The 20,825-nt window shown below is 38.0% G+C and overlaps 1 protein-coding gene across 1 annotated transcript; it reads right to left on the bottom strand.

Moving 5' to 3' along the window:
* Positions 1 to 392: 392 nt before the first annotated feature.
* Positions 393 to 20,542, bottom strand: LOC113109158 (pre-mRNA-processing factor 40 homolog A-like). Its single transcript, XM_026272744.1, has 27 exons — positions 20,454 to 20,542; positions 19,540 to 19,626; positions 19,309 to 19,449; positions 16,267 to 16,350; positions 14,143 to 14,170; positions 14,039 to 14,061; positions 13,882 to 13,920; positions 13,575 to 13,685; positions 9,835 to 9,955; positions 9,710 to 9,734; positions 8,820 to 9,035; positions 8,229 to 8,334; positions 7,422 to 7,486; positions 7,092 to 7,256; positions 6,595 to 6,703; positions 5,410 to 5,560; positions 5,167 to 5,300; positions 4,462 to 4,576; positions 4,060 to 4,151; positions 3,853 to 3,969; positions 2,979 to 3,116; positions 2,775 to 2,870; positions 2,431 to 2,517; positions 1,671 to 1,764; positions 1,524 to 1,585; positions 945 to 1,082; positions 393 to 873 (listed from the first exon to the last, which is right to left on the bottom strand). The coding sequence occupies exons 1-27, from the start codon at positions 20,454 to 20,456 to the stop codon at positions 784 to 786; spliced, it is 2,637 nt and encodes an 878-aa protein (XP_026128529.1). The 5' UTR covers positions 20,457 to 20,542; the 3' UTR covers positions 393 to 783.
* Between the last annotated feature and the right edge of the window lie 283 nt (positions 20,543 to 20,825).

Here is a 20,825-nt window from a genome sequence, read left to right as displayed (position 1 = left end):
GCATCTAAAAATAGGTCACTCTAGGCTTCCCACCTTCCTTTGATTTGATTGGCCAGCTGAGAAGTACAATACTTTTGCAGCACTAAAGTAGCCTACAGTTATTTGTTTAGTTTTATAGTCTCTCAAATCACATCTGCAACCTTAATGCATTCCATATATGCAATTATAAGCTTTGGATTTATATATATATATATATATATATATATATATATATATATATATTAATAAATATAGTCAATATTGATTTTCTTTAACTGAATTGACAGATTTTAGTCAGAAATTGTCAGCTGACTTCTAAAACCTCAGTGGCAGTAAAGTAACTGAAGAAAATATGATTTACAAAAAGATGATAATGAGCAGGTTTGGATCTCCAGAGAACAGAGCGACAAAAATGCATTATTTTAGAGTTTATTGTCAAAATTCAAGTTGAAAACAATGCTGCAGACAAAAAAATGTTTTTCAAAAATGGCTTTTACAGACATCTTACAGATTAATGTGAAGTTGAATAATAGTTGTGTTTATGCAGGGCTGTTCATTTTGTCCCATATTACCGGTGATGTTTAAAACTATTGGCAATAACAAATATACAACTAACTAAAAAAGGGTTCTGCAGTTAAAGGCAACGTAACACTTCCAACCTTTGAAAATAATCTTACAAAATCAAGAGTGCTGATGTTCAGACAAACTTCCTCTCAGAGAGACGACACGACGGTCGATGGATTCACAGCCATCACTCGATGCAAACACATGACAGGAACGTGAGAGAGACTGACAGAGAGTGATTTATGGTGCGTCCAGCTGCTCCAGGAGCGTGCGCCTCCTCTTCTCCAGCTCTCCTTCACTCAGCTCGCTCCCGGACGTATCCCATCCACCCTGAGAGACAGACAGAGCGATTCAGATCTCGCCTGGGTGTGAGGAGAGGAGTCTCAGAAACCACCGCTTACCTCTTCTTTTGTACTCTTTCTTTTGGGCGATTTCTGTTTGGATTCTCCACGTGTCTTCCCTCTGGATTTGTCATTCTCTTTATCCTTCTCTTTCTCTCTTCCTTTCCGCTCTTTCTCTCCTTCAGACTCAGGGGAGCCCTGCAAAAAAAGTGTGATATTACCCATACTGCCAACTATCCTATAATAGTCTTTATAAAACAATGTTATTAAATGAATGCGAGTTTCATTCAGCATCATAAACTGAACACAGACCATGGTTCACTCATATTTAATACACTGTACATTCAATCCCAGAGACAGACACTTGTTAATCAATAAATGATGGCCAACCAATTCAGCTAAGGCCATTTGAAATCCTTACAATCATTACTTGTATTGTGAAAACAACTATATACAATCCAACTGAATCCAACTTATAATTATCATTATTTAAACTGGAATTATAATCAGTATGTCATAATTATACGCTTAAATATACTAAACGAAGCCAATCCAATGGGTAGTGTGTGTGTCATATGTCAAATCACTTGCAGGTTAAGTCAGAAAAGCATTGGAGAGTTTGAGTCGTTCGCTACTCACCGATTTGTGTCGTCTTTTCTTTCCCTTCTTCTTGTGTTTCTTCGATTTCTTGTAACTCCTCTCTGTAAAGATCAAGATCATGGTCATGATGTATTCAGTATTGATGTGTTGTGCAGGACACTGATATCGATCCTAAACCTCACTGACCAGATTCCCCAGAGGACGAGTGCTCGGATGGAGATTTGGAAGCAGAGCGTTTCTTCTTCTTCGATTGATACTCATCCTCCTCTGACTCTGAGCCCTTCGGTGAACAAACACACAGGAGTGAGACCTGAGTAAATGCATAACTCAGATCTCCAGACTGGATCATAATTCAAATAATACTCTTATTAGTAGGGATGGAGCGATTAACCGCTTGAAAATCGACTTAAATTACTGTCTTTAGAAAAGTTTAGATGGTATTTTTTATTTTCCTCTTGCCTCTGTATAAAGCATATTAAAGTTCATAAGTGCAGCGCTGCTTTGTTTACAGCGGTAACCGAGGAAACGATTTAAGCGCCACCTGCTGGCAGAGAGTGAATCTGCGTCTCGTTCACCTCGCCTGCTGTTTCTGTTTCATGCAGTTTCATGTTTTTTATGCACAGCTATTAAACTGAATCAAGACTGAAAAATGACTTTTTAGAGCTGCTTCACAGCATAATTTGGATTTGTCTCATACGTAATAAAGTTTGCATCGTTGATTCTATTATTCTCCAGTTTATCACTGCGAAGCTGCTTTTAGAAACGGAAATTCATTCTCTGACTGTAGGTTACCCAGTAGCAGTGCTGCACTGTATTAGGCATTATACAGCAGTTATGAAGAAGAAACTCTTCTGAACACAGTCGGTTCTCTTCAGAGATACAGTCATATAACGTCCCACACAAGGCCATTTCAATGGCAGAATGGCAGATGAGAAATGAGACTCACTGATCGAGATCGGGAACGTTTTCTGTGGTGTTTCTTGGATTTCTTCGAGTGTTTTTTAGTCTTTGAATGATGATGTTGACACTCGTGCTGTAGACAGAGATCACAGACATTACTGAATACCTGAAAGGCTTTTAAAAGTCTAACAGTTACTTAACATGAATACACACCCAGCCCTGAGGCAATTCTTTTAAATCTGAATCTTACCTGCGTTTCCCAAAAGCATCGCAAGCCCAAGTTGATCCTAGCTCCGTTGGTTTCAATGTGCCTACTATGTACTTAAGCTCATGATGCTTTTGGAAAATTCAGCCCTGGTTGCTTTAAAAGTGTTTATAACTCTATCCTACCTCTAACACATGCATGAAGTCTTTGAATATCCTCTTCCTCTCGGACTCCAGCGTGATGTCCTCAAACGCAGGCTCTTTCAGGAAGCGCTCTCGTGTCTGAGTCAGAATCAACACACGTCATTCACACCAGATCAGCAGAGGAAGGACCCGGTGTAGTTCACTGATTATATAATCATTGATATTAATTGTAATAGCATGACATACCCCCTCCCATGTGGCCTCGGGCTCTAGAGGGGGCGTGGCCTGTTTCAGCATGCTCTTAAACGCCGCCTCCTTCCTCTTCATCTTCCTGGCCTCCTCCTTCTCTCTCTCCCTCTCGCGTGCTTCAGCTTTCTCCAGCAACTAAAACACACAGAGACATCAAACACAGGGCATTAATCAGGAAATGTGCTCTGCTCCCAACTCTAGGAACTGATGGATATATTGGTAGCACTTTATTTCACAGTCCTGTTCCTCATGTACATACTATGTACTACTTATAGTAATTACAATAACTATGTAATAACTAGGTACTAACCCTGAACCTACCCCTAAACCTAACCCTACCCCATATAGTTACCCTGTATTACCAGAACTTTCTTAGATACATACACTGTAAGTACACTACAAGTACGTTAGTATACGTACTGTATAATAAAGTGCAACCAAAATATTGTTAATTAGCTTTGCTTTTGTATTTCCTCTTATTACTTTCGACTTTTTTTTAATTCTACTGCTCCTTTGTTTTCGATTTTCAGTTTTATAATATGAGGTATGTTTCACATGACGTTTAACATTTAAGATGGCAAAGCTGTATTTTCAGCATCATTACTCAAGTCATAAGTGTCACACTTATTAAAATTAAATAAAAAAATTAATTTATGCATTTAGCAGATGCTTTTATCCAAAGCGACTTACAGTGCATTCAGGCTATCAATTTTTACCTATCAAAAACCATTCTAATATGCTGATTTGGTTCTCAATTGTTGTCAACTATTATTGGTGCTCAACTGTTAACACTATACATCTGGAAACCAGTTTTCAGTATTGTAACATTATATATTCACTTCACTTTCTATAAAAAGGGCAGTGTGCTCACACTATTGAAGGCCAGTTTGATGTTTCCTGCATCCAGCGTGGTGGCACGTTTATCTGAGCTGATCACTGAGCCAAACTCCTCAAAGCCCGTGTTGATCTCCACCAGCAAGCCCTTATCCTGCACACACACACACACACACACACACTTCATCAAGGGCTTCAGCACCGATCTGATGTCAAACACTGACCGTCACAGTCTCTCACTCACCTTCAGGATGTCTTTAATGATTCTCTTCTCATCATGATAACGAGCTTTCAGATCCTCGACGTAAAACTTGAATAAGTCCAGAGGGGTGGAGCCTAAATATATATATATATATATACACACACAAAGCATAACACGACTGAGAAACTTTTTACTATAAAAAAACACCACAATCTAAAAGCAACTCATCATAAATTATGATATATTTCAATAAACAACTATTATGTTAAGTAATGTAGACTTAATCATAGGATAATGTATTTAAGTGCCATGTGGAGTTCACAGACTGTGCCGCTGAAACAGAGACACTGAGTGAGAGATGAGGACAGGACCCTTTCCATGTGTTATTCATCAGCATCAAAGCCTGCCACGCTCTGAGTGTGTGTGTGTGTGTGTGTGAGAGACCTGGCTGGCCCAGCATGTTGTTGAAGCGGATATCAGCGCTGACGGTTGGGTACATCTCCATCCAGGCAGACATGGAGTGCAGCTGCCCGTGATCGTGAAGCTCATCCAGGAATTTCTGAAACACACACACAACGCTTCACAAACGTGCCAGAGCTCTTGTCCTTTACTCCTCAGTCCTCTTGGTTTAGCCGTTCAAGAGAACGAAGCATTAATACTGATAATGTTTTCAGCAAGAAAAAATGTGTGTGTTATGCTTAGTTTGCTTTGGTGGGAATTTCAGCGTTTCAAAATTGCATACAACCACACGATTATTTGATCCAAACCAGTCTGCAATGGTAGAAAATAAAATGGGAGATTTAAATAATACTTTAAATAAATTTCCAAATGTGTGGTTGTCAATTCAGCATCAGTTGCTGTACGCAGTTTGATCCCACATTACTGATACACTGCCAGTTATCAGTCATTCTCGATAAATTGCCTTAAACACGCCAGTGATGTTGACTTGTTTAATTATTGATTTATTTTCTCTCTGCACAATGATCTGCAGGACCCTAAACTCGGTCAAACAGATCCTCTGTCATGACAGACATCAGCTGATATTCCTGCATCAAGTTCCAGTTCATTAAGGTGAGAGCTTTTCATATTAGAAAGCTGGACGAACCGGACCGAGTCACACGTGTGTGTGTGTGTGTGTGTGTGTGTCACCTGGAAAGACTCTCGGTTCTTGCGCTGTCTGCGTCTCTCTCGCAGCAGAGTCTTCTGTTTCTCTTCCTCCTCCTCTTTCTCAAGAGCACGGATGTGTTCCTCGAAACAGATCAGAGCATCTTCCTTGTCCATGTCTAAAGCACACACACACAGGAAGATGAAAGCTTCCTCTATATCAAACACACTCGCTCTCATTATGCGGGTTAAAAGCATCACCGTGTGTGTGTGTGTGTGTGTTCATACTCTGCAGCTCCTCGTCTTCAGCAAAGGTGGGGTTATCCAGAAGGTACTGCTGGGCCTCAGACCACGTCGTTCTGTACGTCACATTGGCCATATTGTCCAAAATGTTCTTCAGAGCTTCCCAGTTCCTCTTCCTCAGCTGCTTGGCTTGTTCCTGAGAGAAAGCATCGAGTTAGGATCTTGTCACATTAGATGTCAGACAGGACAAGAACTATATAGAGAGGGCTTTTTTGTTTTTTGATGAACAAAAAAGTAAAGCATAGATACAGTTGCTCGGTGTTAGAAGTTTTTGTGTAACATATGCATATAACAATCGAACTGACTTTAAGAGCATGAAGAATTGTTGCACTGTTTATAAATTCCATTATTCCTTCCTTTCATGATGCAAAAACACTCACATGTGTGACCCTGGACCAAAAACCAGTCAGAAGCTTCAATTTTTGGAAAATGACATTCATACATTATGAGAAAGCTAAATAAATAATCTTTCCAGCGATGTATGGTTTGTTAGGACAGGAAAATATTCGAACGAGATACAACTATTTGAGAATCTGAGGGAGCAAATAAAAAATAAAACTTTAAAAGTTGTCCAAATGAAGTTCTTAGCAATGCATTTACTAAACAAATATTACATTTTGACACATTTACAATAGGAAATGTACAAAATATCTTCATGGAACATAAGCTTTACTTATATCCTAATGAGTTTTGGCTTAAAAAAAAAAAAAAAACTATAATTCTGACCCATATTGTTATTGCTACACATATACCAGTGCTCCTCAAGACTGCTCAAGTTTTGTGCTCCAGGGTCACATATTGATCGTATCAGGGCGTTTAAGGAGATAATCTTATATATGGAGACCAGTAGGCACAAATCAAGTGAATTTCAAATCAAATTAAACTACATTTTTGCTTATATTAGCGAATGTAAACAGCCTACTGTTCAACTAATGATTAATATGACTGACTTATTTTCTTCTAATAAACACAATTACTTCTTGACAATGTTTACTGCAGTTGCTAAAGTTTCAGAATTATAATAAGCCACTGTGTGTAAATGATCTTTCACACATCTGGTTTATAGCTTCATAATTAACGTTTGCATATTATAAATGAATCCAAATGAAAGTGATATCAGCATTTAAACCGTTCGATTAATCACTAATAAACAGAATCAGCCGATCAAACCTTCTCTTTCTTTGCTAAATAAAAGAGCACATCTTCGTAGATCTCCAGCCGGTCTCTCTCGGGGACACAGGACCACACGTCCTGATCGCCAAACATCTGCTCCGCTTTCCTGCACAAGACCACACAAACTTACTCACCCCAGAACAACAGCTTTGCCCTGATATTTAACAAAGCATGGTTTTATCCATGTGAAAGAACGCTTCTGCGAGTCTTAAACTAGTCAGCAGGGGGCAGTGATATCACAGCATATTAACATCACAGAACTAGAAATTAATGTGACACAGTGCAGACTCTCGACAAACAGCAGCGCTATATACAGGTGAGATTTACACCAGTAACATCACCAAAACCTCCCAGAAAGTCACCACGAGAGCACTGCTAATGTGATTTTAATCAATCACTGTGTAGAGTAATACTGGATTAAGATGAGAGTGCTGCTTGTGCATTGTGATTGAACAGCGATGCCTTGAAGGTTGTCATCAGCTTTAAAAGCTCACTTGTATCGTGTGGTGGAGGTCATCTTCTCGTGGTTCTCCAGGAAGCGCTGGAAAGTCTCTTTAGACTCCTTGTATTTGATTCTGGCTTCCTCCTTTTCCTCTTTCTCTGTCTGGACTTTATAAGCATTGAACGCCTGTTTCTTTTCACTCAGCTTGGGCAGAGCACTGCACACACACACACACACACACACACACACACACACACACACACACACACACACACACACACACAGTGAGCGGTTCAGTGAAGAACAGCAGGGACACACTGAACAGTGCACAGGATTTAAATGCTATTAAATGTCATTAATGCTGTGTGCAGTGTTTGGATACCTGTAACGAGGGTCGTTAATTATCAGCTTCATTGCCTGCTCCCATGATGCATTGGAGGAAACGCCCTGTAGACACAAGGAGGGAGAGAGATGCAAAGTTACTCTTCTCCAAAGCTACAGCATACTTCTTACTCAGTGCATGTTTTTTAGCTTTTCTAAAGAAGCTAATTAGTAATCAACACGTTATTGTTCATGAGTAATACACTTTCCAACATACTGAACATCATTTGATTTCTTGTCTTATTGTTGAGAGGCATAAATGGCGTCCACTGGGAAAATAACAGAAAAGGTTTGGAGAATCACAAACACTGGTTTGTTCGTGGTCTCTGAGTGTGTTTCTGACAGGCCGTCAGGGCTCTGTGAAGCGTGCGATTCCTGCGTCCTCTGTTTCACTCACTCCAGTCTAATCACACCAACCGCAATTAAACAGCCGCGGCTCTCTCAGGAGCACTTTGTGTGCCAAATTAAAACACACTAAATTTAGAAAGACCCAGCCAGAATATCAACACCTCCCTCTTCACTACGAGAGAGACAGAGAGAGAGAGAGAGAGAGAGAGAGAGACAGAGATAGAGGGGGGGAGCGAGAGAGAGAGAGAGAGAGACAGAGATAGAGGGGGGGAGCGAGAGAGAGAGAGAGAGACAGAGAGAGACAGAGAGAGAGAGAGAGAGAGAGAGAGAGAGAGACACAGAGATAGAGAGGTGGGGGGGAGGGAGAGAGAGAGAGAGAGAGAGAGACAGAGATAGAGGGGGGGGGAGCGAGAGAGAGAGAGAGAGACAGAGAGAGACACAAAGAGAGAGAGAGAATTACCTTTTCCTTCAGCAGTTCTTTAAATGCCTGCTTTGCCTCCTCTTTTGTGTTCCACTTGTAAACTTTCTTTACCAGCTCAGGTCTCTCCTCCTTAGAAACATCATTACTGCAAAAAATAAAAATAAATAAATAAATAAAACAAGATATTTTAAAAGCAATTATATCAATTCGATTGTTTTAATAATATGCTTTGTAATCTAACTATTTTCACCATAGCAATAACTGTCAAAAAAGGTTTTATGCTCTCCAAGTCTGCATTTATTTGTGCAAAAACACAATTTAAAAAAGTCTTATCGCAAAATATTATTACAAACCAATTTTTATTTAAATGTATATTAAAGTTCCTGTGATGGCAAAGCTGAATTTTCATTGATTTGTCAGGATTCTTTGACGAATATAAAGTTCATAAGAACAGCATTTATTTTAAAATCTTTTGTACATTACAAATGACATTACTTCAAATTTTGATCTATTTAATGCATCCTTGTTGAACAGAAGCATTCACTTCTTTGGTAAAATATGATTGACCTCCCAGTATCAAAGGGAAGTGAGTGATGTGAGAGGATGTTCTGGGTGTTGAGGGTTCAGTACCTGGGTTGTGTCTCTACGCTGGGCGTGTCCTCAGTGGAGTTAACTGTGACATCACTGCTGACATCAGCAACCGGAGCAGGCACGTGAGACGGCTGTTCCTCTGTGGCGACTGTTGCCATGGTAGCCTCCGTCTCAGCAACTGCTGCCACGGTAACAGACGACTCGCTCTGAGATGTGAGAGCAGGGATGGTGCCAGGAGCCACAACATCAGCCGTCCTTCACCACACACACAAATTATTATAGTGGGAAAATCTCTGAATTTCTTTAAAATAAATAAATAAATAAATACTGAATGGGGTGTGTGTGTTTTTATTTTATTTATTTATTTATGGAATTAAAAAAACTTGAATTACAATAAAAGTCTACACTGACCCTGAAAAAAAATAAATAATAATAATCTATTTATTTTTTATTAATGTTTTACTTCAATATTAAGCCATTAATTTGTGTAAAATGACCGGTAATGTTGAATCTACATCAACCTTTGCCAACAACAGACCGTTTTCCACGAATAGTCAGCCATTTTGAAACCTAAAACTGCTTTCAGTAAATCTAACATTACATTATAAGGAAAGTTCACCTAAAAATGTTTATTCTGTCATGAATTAACCCTGTCAAAGCAAGCATGTTTGAGCTTGAACTTACCACATTAAATGAGTCTATGTAGCCAGATATACAGATATAGATATATACATACATATATATATATATACACATATATATATATATATATATATATATATATATATATATATATATATATGCCCAAATTAAATGTTCACCATTTAATCACTCAATTGATATAGATTAATTTAGATTAAAAGAGACACACAGGTTTTTTTTGGGTGAACTAACCCTTTAAGGTCTTATTAAATAAAGCTGATGCTCACCCGTTTTCTTCTGCCTTTATCATCGCTGAAATAAAAAAAAGAGAGAGAGAGAGAAAAAAAGTTAAACCATTTCCTCATGAGATTTCTGCATGAGTGTGATGATGCTAGTTGTTTAGTAGACTGACCCTCCAGGTCCTCCAGCTCCTTGGGTTTAGTCCAGCGAGACTCTTTGGTCTGGGAGTTGTAGTAGTAGGGCTTGCCGTTGTCCGACTTATACTCTTTCCACAGACATTTGGACAACATTTGCTGCAAAACACAAACTCTTTCATTTGGTTTCAAAATACACAACTATTCAAAACAAATGATAAACCTTTGGATAAAAATAAAGATATTGCATATTCTAGATAACATATTTTATTAATATGTTTTAAAAGAATATGAAATTCAGACAATACCAAAACATTTATCTATGGCTTTTCTCTTCCCTTTCACAAACTGATCAATCTCCCATTTTAAGTTACGTCTTTGGCTGTTTACTGTTTTAGTTCTTCTCTTTTTCTGCTGATGGCCTCTGCCCCCTGCAGTATTCGTGCACCCCACACTTTGAGAACCACTGATTTACACACCATTTAATGCAGGACATTGGTGCATTTAACTGCATTGAATACTCATTAAAAAACTAAAGTAAAAATAGAGACTTTAAATGTGAAATTAAAACCGCCAGCAGGTGGGTCATTGCGATTGACCCAAATCATTTGTACGGTTGATTCATTCAGGTACGAAACACAGTCATTGCTCAGAGACACAAAACTGTGCTTTGGAGGCTGTGTTTAGAATTATTTTTGTTGTCGAAATAGAGCACAACAATGTGGTGTCTAAAACACAAGTCTCTTAATTAAGTTATTGTTTATTGAACTGTTGTAAAATAAAATCATTAATCATGCTGATTTTTTGAGGAAAAAACATCACTCTGTGTGATATTGATTTACTACATGAAACTATATAAATATATAAATTTTTCTGCCCCAGTATCTTCAATTTTGTGATCATTCTGAATGCATTTTAACAGAAGGAATCACACAGTGAAAGAATGCAGTATAAACGCGCACACTCACTAGTCTAATCTACTAGACTTCACGGCACTCTGTAATGCTGTGTCCACACCAAACGCGAATAGAGCGTCTGGCGCAAATGATTTAAATGTTAAGTCAATGCAAAGGTGCGTCTACGCGCGTCTGGAGGTCTGGCGGCGCGAATGAGGCATTTAGCGCAGTGCAGAAGACGCAAATTTGCCTCAATGACGCGAATTTTGTGTATTTAAGCGTTTGACACGAATTCGCGTCTGCCGCCCGAGTAGAAACATTTTAACTTTGCCGTCAATTCGCGCCGTGTTAACCAATCAGGAGCCTGCTAGGAGTCACTCATTCAACATGGAGGAACGACTGATGTTGTCAGTGAGCAGTCAACCGGAGCTATATGACAAAAGTTCATTTTTCTATAGGGACAGGAATAAAAAGGACCTATATATATATATATATATATATATATAAAACATTAATAGATTAATTGAATAAAGGTCAAAGATAAGAAACGTTTCGTTTTACCCCAAACTAATTATATTTTATGTTTAACCACTAAAGAGACATCAGAGCCAGCGGCAAATGTCAGAAGATCTAGCCGAGGTGAGGCTGCTCTCTGCGGATACACGAGCTCTGAGATCCCCCTGATCGCATGGAGCTCATCTCCGAAATCGGCGAAACACATTTTTTTAAATAGATACTGTCTTTATAAATAAACTGCATATTTGAGTTTAAAACAATTACATTCTCGCCTAAAATACTTTTAAAACTACATTTCATGACACGATAACAGTAATATTTTGAAAAATATCCGAATAAAATGGCGATTGAAAATGCTGAGTGAACTCAGCTGGCAGAAGCCCCCCCGTGATGCTAATTCGCGTCTGTTATGAAGTTAATTTAATGCGCGAATGAAGCGAATGATCTCAAAATGTTCAAGCGGCAAACTAGATGCGGTAGACGGGAATTTGACGCTCTATTCACGTTTGGTGTGAACACAGCATAAAAGTGTTTTGTTGGGTTTTTGGCAAAATACTGATAATGTCATATCCCACATCGTTAAAGACCATGAAATCAATCTTATTTTTAATTGAATAGTGTTTATTAAATAATTTATTTTTTGCAGTACATTATTATTATTATTATTATTATTATTATTATTATTCATGTGCCCTGATAATCTTTAATCAAAACATTAACCTCCCCTCCGCCTCAAAATGAATCCTCTTCTCTTCCGGTCACGAGCTATAGCTCAAGGATGAAGCTGGTGACAAAGGGGTAAAAAACAACCGTCTGGAAAAATTGAAGCTGTCTTTATAGAAAACTTTATAGAAATCAATGCATTGACCAGTGCAAGCCATGGGGGAGTCCACTACCCTTAAAGAGCAGGCCATATGGTATTTTAAAAAAAGTGTCCTAATGTGTTGGAGTCCCAACAACAGGTTCAAATGCATCTAAGCTCAGTAAACATTGTAATTTTCCCAGAGTCATTTGCCTATGATTAGGAAAAGGTTTGATTCAAGCAAGATCGGATCTAACCCCTCCCTTCCATAAGCATACTCTGCTCTGATTGGTCAGCTGGCCAAGCCTGTTGTGATTGGCACAGAGAGGACCTTGTGGCACAGCGAGTGCTGCCATTAACAAAGCACCTTTACATAAAACAATAACATAGTGCTGCAATCTGTTCTTATAATAATGACATAAAATACAGAAACACTTATGCAAGTGAATCGTGACTACAGCTTAAGTTTAGCTGCTAAAGTTTGAACACTTATAACAATAATGGTGGATATGTTAGCCGAGTGCTAATGTGACTAACTGATGAAACGATATGTAAACCAAAATATGTCTACTGTAATGTTTGAAGAACGGCAGACAAAAGATGCTAGGTCTTAACTTTTAAATCAGAACGCAGAACAGCATTAACCTAATCATTAAATTAATCTCCCACATTAACCCTATAACTGCCAGTGCAGTTATTATAAAGAGCCAACTATCAGAACTACTAAAACAGTAATATGCTTTACCTGGAAACCTAAAGTTGCACTAGGCATACATCACATTTGAGCACTCAATTGAAAATGTACACATAACGTATCAATCGTACTTACAGGTTGTGGTTCGGAGAGCTTGTTAGTCCAAATTAAGAAGATAAAAGCCAAGATTAGAGAAGCAATCCTTGATAAAATGACATGCACACAACAAAACGTTTGAGTTGTATTTCTGTTTTTCCCCCAGACCTGTTGCTTTCTGTGTTTCCACTCCGGTCTAAAGTACCGAGAAGATTAGGCAAATAGGCTGGAGATGTAGGTCTGCACGCGTTTCTCAATACAAAGTATTCAAATTTCGGACTTGCATCCTCGGTAGTTCGGACTCGAGGCTGTGATCTACCACCAGACGGGACGACGCAAGTCCAAAAACGATATCAAACACTACTGCCTCCTTTCCTTTTTCTTTTAAACATATTAATAGCTGCAGAAATGTTTAACGTTAAATGCTATAGCCTGCATTACAACGAAACGAAATATCATATCAAACAGTATTGCCTCTTTATTTTCATTTTAACGTATTCATATATTAATTGAATAAACGGTAGGGTTTTGTTTTCAGCTGGGTCTGTCTTGTCTGTCTGCATCTTTCTTGTGATGTTAGCTCCAGTTTGCTCTCCTGCCCATTATTCACTGCAGTAGTTTCCAGGGAGCATTTTTTTTTATTTGTTTTAACAGTAATACATTAGAGACCCAAATGCAGAGTATGCCTAAAGGTCATGACCTCCTGAATGAACAGTAATTGGCAGATGCAATACGACTCTGTAAGCAAGAAGGCTGTGTTGACTTTTTTTTTACCTCTGCAGGTGATTTGAGTTCATCTGGTTTCTCCCAGGTGGATTGTTTGGTCTCTGTGTTGTAGTAATATGTTTTTCCATCCAGTGATTTGTGCTCAGTCCATACTGACTTCTGCAGGAGACATCATGAACAATTCGCTCAGTACATCATTAGTGACTAGTTATCAGCAGTCATTTGACCAGCCACATCCTGCAGTCGCTAGTTCAGTTAAGCTCTAACTACATCCATAGCATTTCACAGTTGAACTCGTATTGTTCCCTCCTCTGTAGGGATGGGAAATGTGTAATAATTGTTTATTGTGTCTTGCCTTTTTTGGCTGTTCATCAGATTCAGTTGATGTGGTGCTCTAGGAGGGGAAAAAAATCCATGAAGAAGGAAAACACACACACACACAAAAGTATTGTTTACATTAGAATCCCCACTAAACAATATTAACAGTAATGTGTTTGGTTGTTTGTTCTTACAGCTGTTCCAGGAGCAGCCGGTGCTGAAACACAACAAAACCACTGATTACATTTAGAAATAATAAATCAACATGATTTTCACCTGAAACTATCTCATCTCTCACCTGCAGACTCCACTGGACTCACACCAGGCTGAGAAGGACATGAAGAGAAAGTGCGTCTCATTACAAAAAGTCAACCATTCATGTGTGCTGTCTTTTAAATGACTTGAAACTTCATATCATCCAAGAAAGCACAGTCAGAATTAAATTAGTCCATGAGCAGATCTAAAGATATCAGAGATAACTTCATTAGCACTCTCCATACCCCAAATTACAGGAAAGGGAAATGACATGGTGACTGACAGCTCCTGGAGCGTCAGCTGGTTTCTGTATCTGATCAGATGGCTTCATCTTCAGCTCAAAGCCTGTGCTAATTATTACTGAAGCTATCAATATTTAATATGCTTAAGTAACGACAGGCTGTTTGATGCTTAATATCGCTGATTAAATGAAAGCAGATCGTAATCTCCTCTGAGGAGGTGTGTTCAAAACAAAAGGACGGCACACGTATAGTTTGTTCTTATATATACACACACACTGAACTGAAACGGTGTCCTTGCATCCATATTCATTAGTGAAGTAGTGCTTTGAAACACAAATGAATGAAGCCACTCTAATTGAACTTTTCTGTTTTAAGTGATTGGTCACTTTCCACACATTTCTCTCCATGTGCATTATTCATTCAGAGCTGCTCACAGCTAATGTGTAGGTACTTCCTTCCTTTTAAGGAAATACATTAGCAGTGCAGACTTTATTAAGTGGGTCATATCATGTACTTTAACATTTAATTTTGTAATGCTAGTTTAACTTTAATAATGTTTGCATTTTTGGGTGGAGACAGATTTAAAATGTGACCCTGGAGCACAAAAGAGGTCATAAATAGCAGGGGTAAATTTGTAGCAATACCCAGAAATACATTGATATATAATTCAAAAATATTTTATTTTATGCCAAAAATCATTAGAATATTAAGTAAAGCTCATGTTTCATGAACATATTTTATAAATTCCCTACTGTAAATATATTAAAACTTAATTTTTGATTAGTAATGCTAAGAACTTCATTTGGACAACTTTATAGGTGATTTTCCCAATATATATATATATTTTTTTGCACCCTCAGATTCCAGATATAAAAATAGTTGTATCTCAGCCAAATATTGTTCTCCTAATAAACCATACAGAAATGGAAAGCTTAATTATTCAGCTTTCAGATGACCCTTATGACTTGTTTGGTGGTCCAGGGTCACCAGGGTCCCCCATTCATCAGTAATAGCCTCTTTGCAAAACTAAATTACTCTGAGATTGAAATTTATTGCACTGTTCAAAAGTTTGGGGTAAGAAGTTAAATAATACTTTCATTTTGCTAAAGATGCATTAAAGTGATCAAAAGTGATAGTAAAATTTGACACTATAACAAAAAAATAATCCATTTCAAATCAATTATATTGTTTTTACCATACTATTCACTTTTCAATAGAAGTAAAATCTTTTGAAACGTAGCATATGTCGACAAACTGTTCAACAGAGGAGACTGAATTTTGGTGTTTACATTTTTCAGCCATATTTTGGTCTCTCTCTCTTACTAAAGCATCAGCTTGCACTGAGATTCTGTTCAGAACGGATGTAATGCACAGTTACATGAATAACATTCAAAAACAGAAATCAAGACTTTTTGGATTGAATAAATGAGTGCATGTAAACATCCCCGATGAATGCTCTGAAAGTTACAGTATGTTTGCTTCCTGATGATACCTTAATTTGCATTGTTGTTTTCCATTACCCTGTAAAAGTGGATGTTTGAGCTTATGATTGTGATTTCAATCATGATGATTTCTGAACGCTGCATGTCGAATGTTCAGCATGGACTTGGACTACAAATGTCCATGATATGATGCCTTTGTTAAAGTCGAACTAAATTTGAATAATAACAAAGTGTGCTAATGCAGGGAAGGAGACGTACAGCATCACACACTGAAATAAATGAGCAGAGCAAGCTGATCTCTTCCGCTAGTATCACTCGTGTCACATGGGTAAGAGCTATATAAAAGGGTGTTGATTCTAAATTGGGACACTTTCCCACTTTGCGATGTGTTCATTAGGGTTATTCAGACCCTATTCTGACAGCATGTGAGGGTCTATATTTAACCGGCGCTGGAGGAGCAGTGTGATATAGCGGCTAGCTTACCGGTCCCGTAGGCTGGATTGATGCAGCTGGCAGTCGGGGGGGCATCATCATTCCTGGTATCATTGGTGGTAGCATGGCTGGCATCTATGAAAAGAGATTCATGAAAAATGCATGTGAACTGCTAATTTCCCTCCCACACTGCACAGGGGGAGAGCAAGGTGTGAGCTGAGGGGTGTAAAGCACATCCTGTGCTCTGTAGTCTACAGATCCTCACACTCACAGCCCAAAACATCCTCTAACACGATATTCATCCCATCTCACACACATGGAGCATCAGGGCCAGTAAGACAACACTATAACTATCATATCAATGACTTTAAGAATGATGAAAATAACTGTATTAGCATCCACGCCAAAGGATGAGAACATTCTGGTGCATCTAAATCAGCTCTATTGCCCATTTTAAGGACCTTCTCAATCGCGAAAATCATTCCAGTTCGCTCCATGAATAAATCCCACAATGCATCGCAAATTCTATGGAGCATCGGCGCGTACTATGCTCTCTTATCTGAAATGAATCACAGTTTTGTTTTAAAAACCTGGCAATCCTGATCTGAACGCACATACTGGAGATAAACTACTAATCGGGAGCACCTTTACTGACAAGATGCGCATGAAAATCACATTCGATTTTTTGCACAGCCCTATGCAGCACAATACATTTATGTGTGAGGTATTATTAAATCTGTAGAAAATCAAGTGACCAGATCGCAAAAACAGACAGCAGTATCTTTTATGTGTGTGAGTAGGCATGTGTAGAGATGCACGATCATGACTTTTCATGGTCGAATCCGATACCGATTTTTTTACAAGGAAACTGGCTGATTCCGATCTCGATTTCCGATTTTTTAAAATCTTTTAAGCAACAAACAAGAAAGAAGGGAAGTGTGCATAAACAAGATGTTTATTTGGTATTTAATAGTCCAAACTGGCTTTTGGCTATTGAAAACAATAACTGTAACTACCTGAAATTAACAGCAGTAACTGCACAGTAAGTAGCCTACATTCAATACAAACATAGATGTTACAAACATCAGCATTTAGCTTTTGTTTTTGAATTGGGTTGAAACTACATAAAACTGACCTTAAATGAAAAGATTAACTGTAACCATGTGAAATTAAAGGCAACAACTGCATAGTTCTACAGTCCACACAACACAATCAACACACATTCAGTAAGAGGTTTCTTAATCACCATTAAGTATTTGTTTTAGTTTTTAAGTTTGGTTTTAAATAAAAAAAAAACTGGTCTTTACCAGTGAGACTAAATAAAAGTATGCTATATAAATACATTATTCCAAAATGTTAAAATCAAATAATGTTGGTGCAAATAAAACAAAGATGCAAAGTGTTTCATTCATCCAATAAAAAAAAAAGATTAGGGTAATGATCTTTTTTTTTTTTTTACTTGAGCCAGTGAAAAATAAATAACTTATTGTCTCAAGTAAAAAAATATAGATGTGAATCATTACCCTTTAATAATTAAAGTTTTTTTTTTTTTTCAGCATGCTACAACAGGTGATTTTTAAATCAAATTAAGTATATGTAATTTTGAGGTAAAATAAAAATAATCATCCTAATGCAGAACTGACGTTTACTTCTGGATTTTTAAACGTGTATGCAAGTTCTAATTTACCAAAAAAAAAAAAAAAACATTCAGTTTTGTCACAGTTTCGTTTCTCATCCAACACGTGAGAAGTTGATCTGAACATCTCTTCACGTCGGGTCTACTCGTGTTCAGGGTGCGGACAGATACAGTAAACGCTTGCGCAGCTTTCAGCGCGCGACTCTTATTTGTGCGCCAGTAAACCAACGGATGATCGCTTCCTGCTATCTGTGCCTCAGACATGAAGCTCTGCATTTCCAGTACTGATCGGCTGCCCGTGTCCTGCGCACAGATTTCGAAATACTCTTCCACACAAATGACATAGCGAACGATTACAATGTAGTCTGTGCACGCGAGCGAACATCCGGAAAAAAATCGGCCAAAAAAAAAAAAAAACGTCCGATTGCCGATCGCGTGTTTTAAGCAAAAACCGTCCGGTTCCGATTTATGGCCGGTCAACTGGTGCATCCCTATGCATGTGTATTTATTTTGTTTCACTTAACATTACTAGAGATTAATTTAAAAATCCAAACACTAAAATACAACACTTGATATTGAGACACTCAACTCTTAAAGGCTAGTTCACCCAAAAATGAAAATTACCCCATGATTTACTCACCCTCAAGATATTCTAGCTCTATATGACTTTCTTCTTTCAGACAAATACAACTGGAGTCATAAAAAAATAAAAGTCCTGGCTCTTTCAAGCTTAACAAATGCAGTGAATGGTGGTTGAGATTTTAAGGCAAAATAAAGTGCTTAAATATTTAATATTGACTGTATTCATCTGAAAGAAGAGAGTAACATAAATCTAGGATGGCTTGAGAGTGAGGAAATCATGTTTTTTTTTTGTGTGGGTGAAATATCCCTTTAAGTTCTTATACATAGCTTGAGTCGAATAAAACAACACCACTATTACGATATCAATGAGATGATCTAAACTGATTTTTCCAATCACTTCTGAATCAATAAAAAAATACTAATTTTAACTCTATTATTATTTAAATCAAGCACCCACTGAACTTCAAATCATTAGCCAAAATATGACTAATTACAAATGAAAAAATCTTTACTATTCTACACACACTTAAAATACAGATTGCTAATAAAAATAAAATCACAAAAGCTACATATTGCTCATATGACAATCATTGCATCCAAATTGGTGTACTCTCAGAAAATATGCTTTTTTGCATTTGAAGCAGAACTTATTTTATGACCATTAATATAACTACCATCCTCCATACATAATAAAGATGACCGAAACGGCACTGTCATGTGATGTACAATGTCAGCGGCACTATGCAACTGTTTGTACAGCTAGGTCTACTTTGCATTTGTGAATTACCACGTCTATAAGCTAGCATGTAAAACCCTGATTTAAAAGCACTGCTCCCTTTCGAAGTGAAATCTGTGAAAGTTAAATGAGCTCTTACCTGTGCCATGGGTGGAGCTCCCATCGGGGGGATCATGGGGGGCAGTATTCCCGGGGGCATGGGGGCCATGCTGGGCGGCCTCTGGCCCATTGGTGGCATTCCCATTGGAGGGAAGTGAGGCGGGATTCCTGGTGGCCCCATCTTTGAAAACACAAAAATAAATTCAAGGCATGAATGAGAATGAAAACAACCAAGCAGTCGATAAGACAGAGCTTTCCAACACCAACTTACAAAGGGCAGGGGGATTCCTGAAGGTGGTAACGTTACACCAGCGAAAGGTGGTGCTTGACTGGGGCCACTATTAGCATCAGTCCAAGACTGTTATTAACAAGAGAGTTCATTACAGTAACCACTACAGCTCGGATAAAGATGCTGCACATCACTGGCTTAAAGTGTGATGAGGTTTTCCCAAACATTATCTGATCTGACAGAACCACCCAACACATGCAAGCTTGTGTGAGCAGAACAATCACTGGCAGACGTTTCATAAGTATTTCACTCAAACCAACTAGCATAACTTAAAGCGTATTAATATACATACTTCAAATGTATAACAAACCAGATATATGTCTTACAATCTAATCTTACTGTCCTTAACAAATCAAGAATCTAAAAACTAAATCACTGTCACTCAGACTCCACTAGTTTCGCATAGCTTTATCCGAGTTTGACAAATCAAGAGTTCCGTCTCACTTTCATCAGGAATCAGATGGACTATCTGTCGCCGATTATCAATAAAACACAGTTTATCATACAAGTCAGTGTGATGGAGTTTATATCATCTAGACTAACACAGTACCATCAATATCAGTGCAAACAGATAATCATAAACAAACTTTTTACAAGAGTAAATGTTTCACAAAATCAGATATGTAACACGTCTAACACACGTGCTTAAATAATCATAACAATAAATCCGAACTCTCATTCAAACACTCGTTAGCTTTAGCTTTAGCATCAGCCACTCATTCGCATTAGCTTACATGCTAACCAACAATTATTTTGTCTGTAATATGCCCATTTCTTCAGTACAATACTTTAACCCAAGCGAATAAACCGGTCAGTGTGTATATGTGTAGATTTTAAATGCTAGAATAGGCCAGTTTTGAGTTTATGTGAATAAACTGTCAGTTTTTTGGACTCACCATGATGAGTGAACATGCAGCGGCCCAGCGCGAGTCAAAAACCTGCGCTCTGATTGGCTGCTGCCTGCCGGGTTCAAACTACAGCAGGCATGTCTCAAGTGCAACAACACTGCGTAGGAAGTACCCATGCACCAGTTCGAAGCAGGAAACAAAAACAATAGAGAGCTGCACACGAAATAGGCAGATCTGAAGACAACAAGTAGTGACATTTAGCCAGCGATGAGCTGCAATGTTAACTGTGTGAAAAACAACAGAGAAATGCAGTAATAATGCAGCAATAAAAACATATGAATTAATTCAATATTATAAAAAATTAACGAAAGATTATGATTATAAATATAATTTATGAAATAGTCCCAGCACTTACAGTTC

Source organism: Carassius auratus, chromosome 9, assembly GCF_003368295.1.
Source record: "Carassius auratus strain Wakin chromosome 9, ASM336829v1, whole genome shotgun sequence".
In the NCBI taxonomy this organism is placed as follows: Eukaryota; Metazoa; Chordata; class Actinopteri; order Cypriniformes; family Cyprinidae; genus Carassius; species Carassius auratus.
This window is presented reverse-complemented; position numbering and strand designations above follow the sequence as displayed.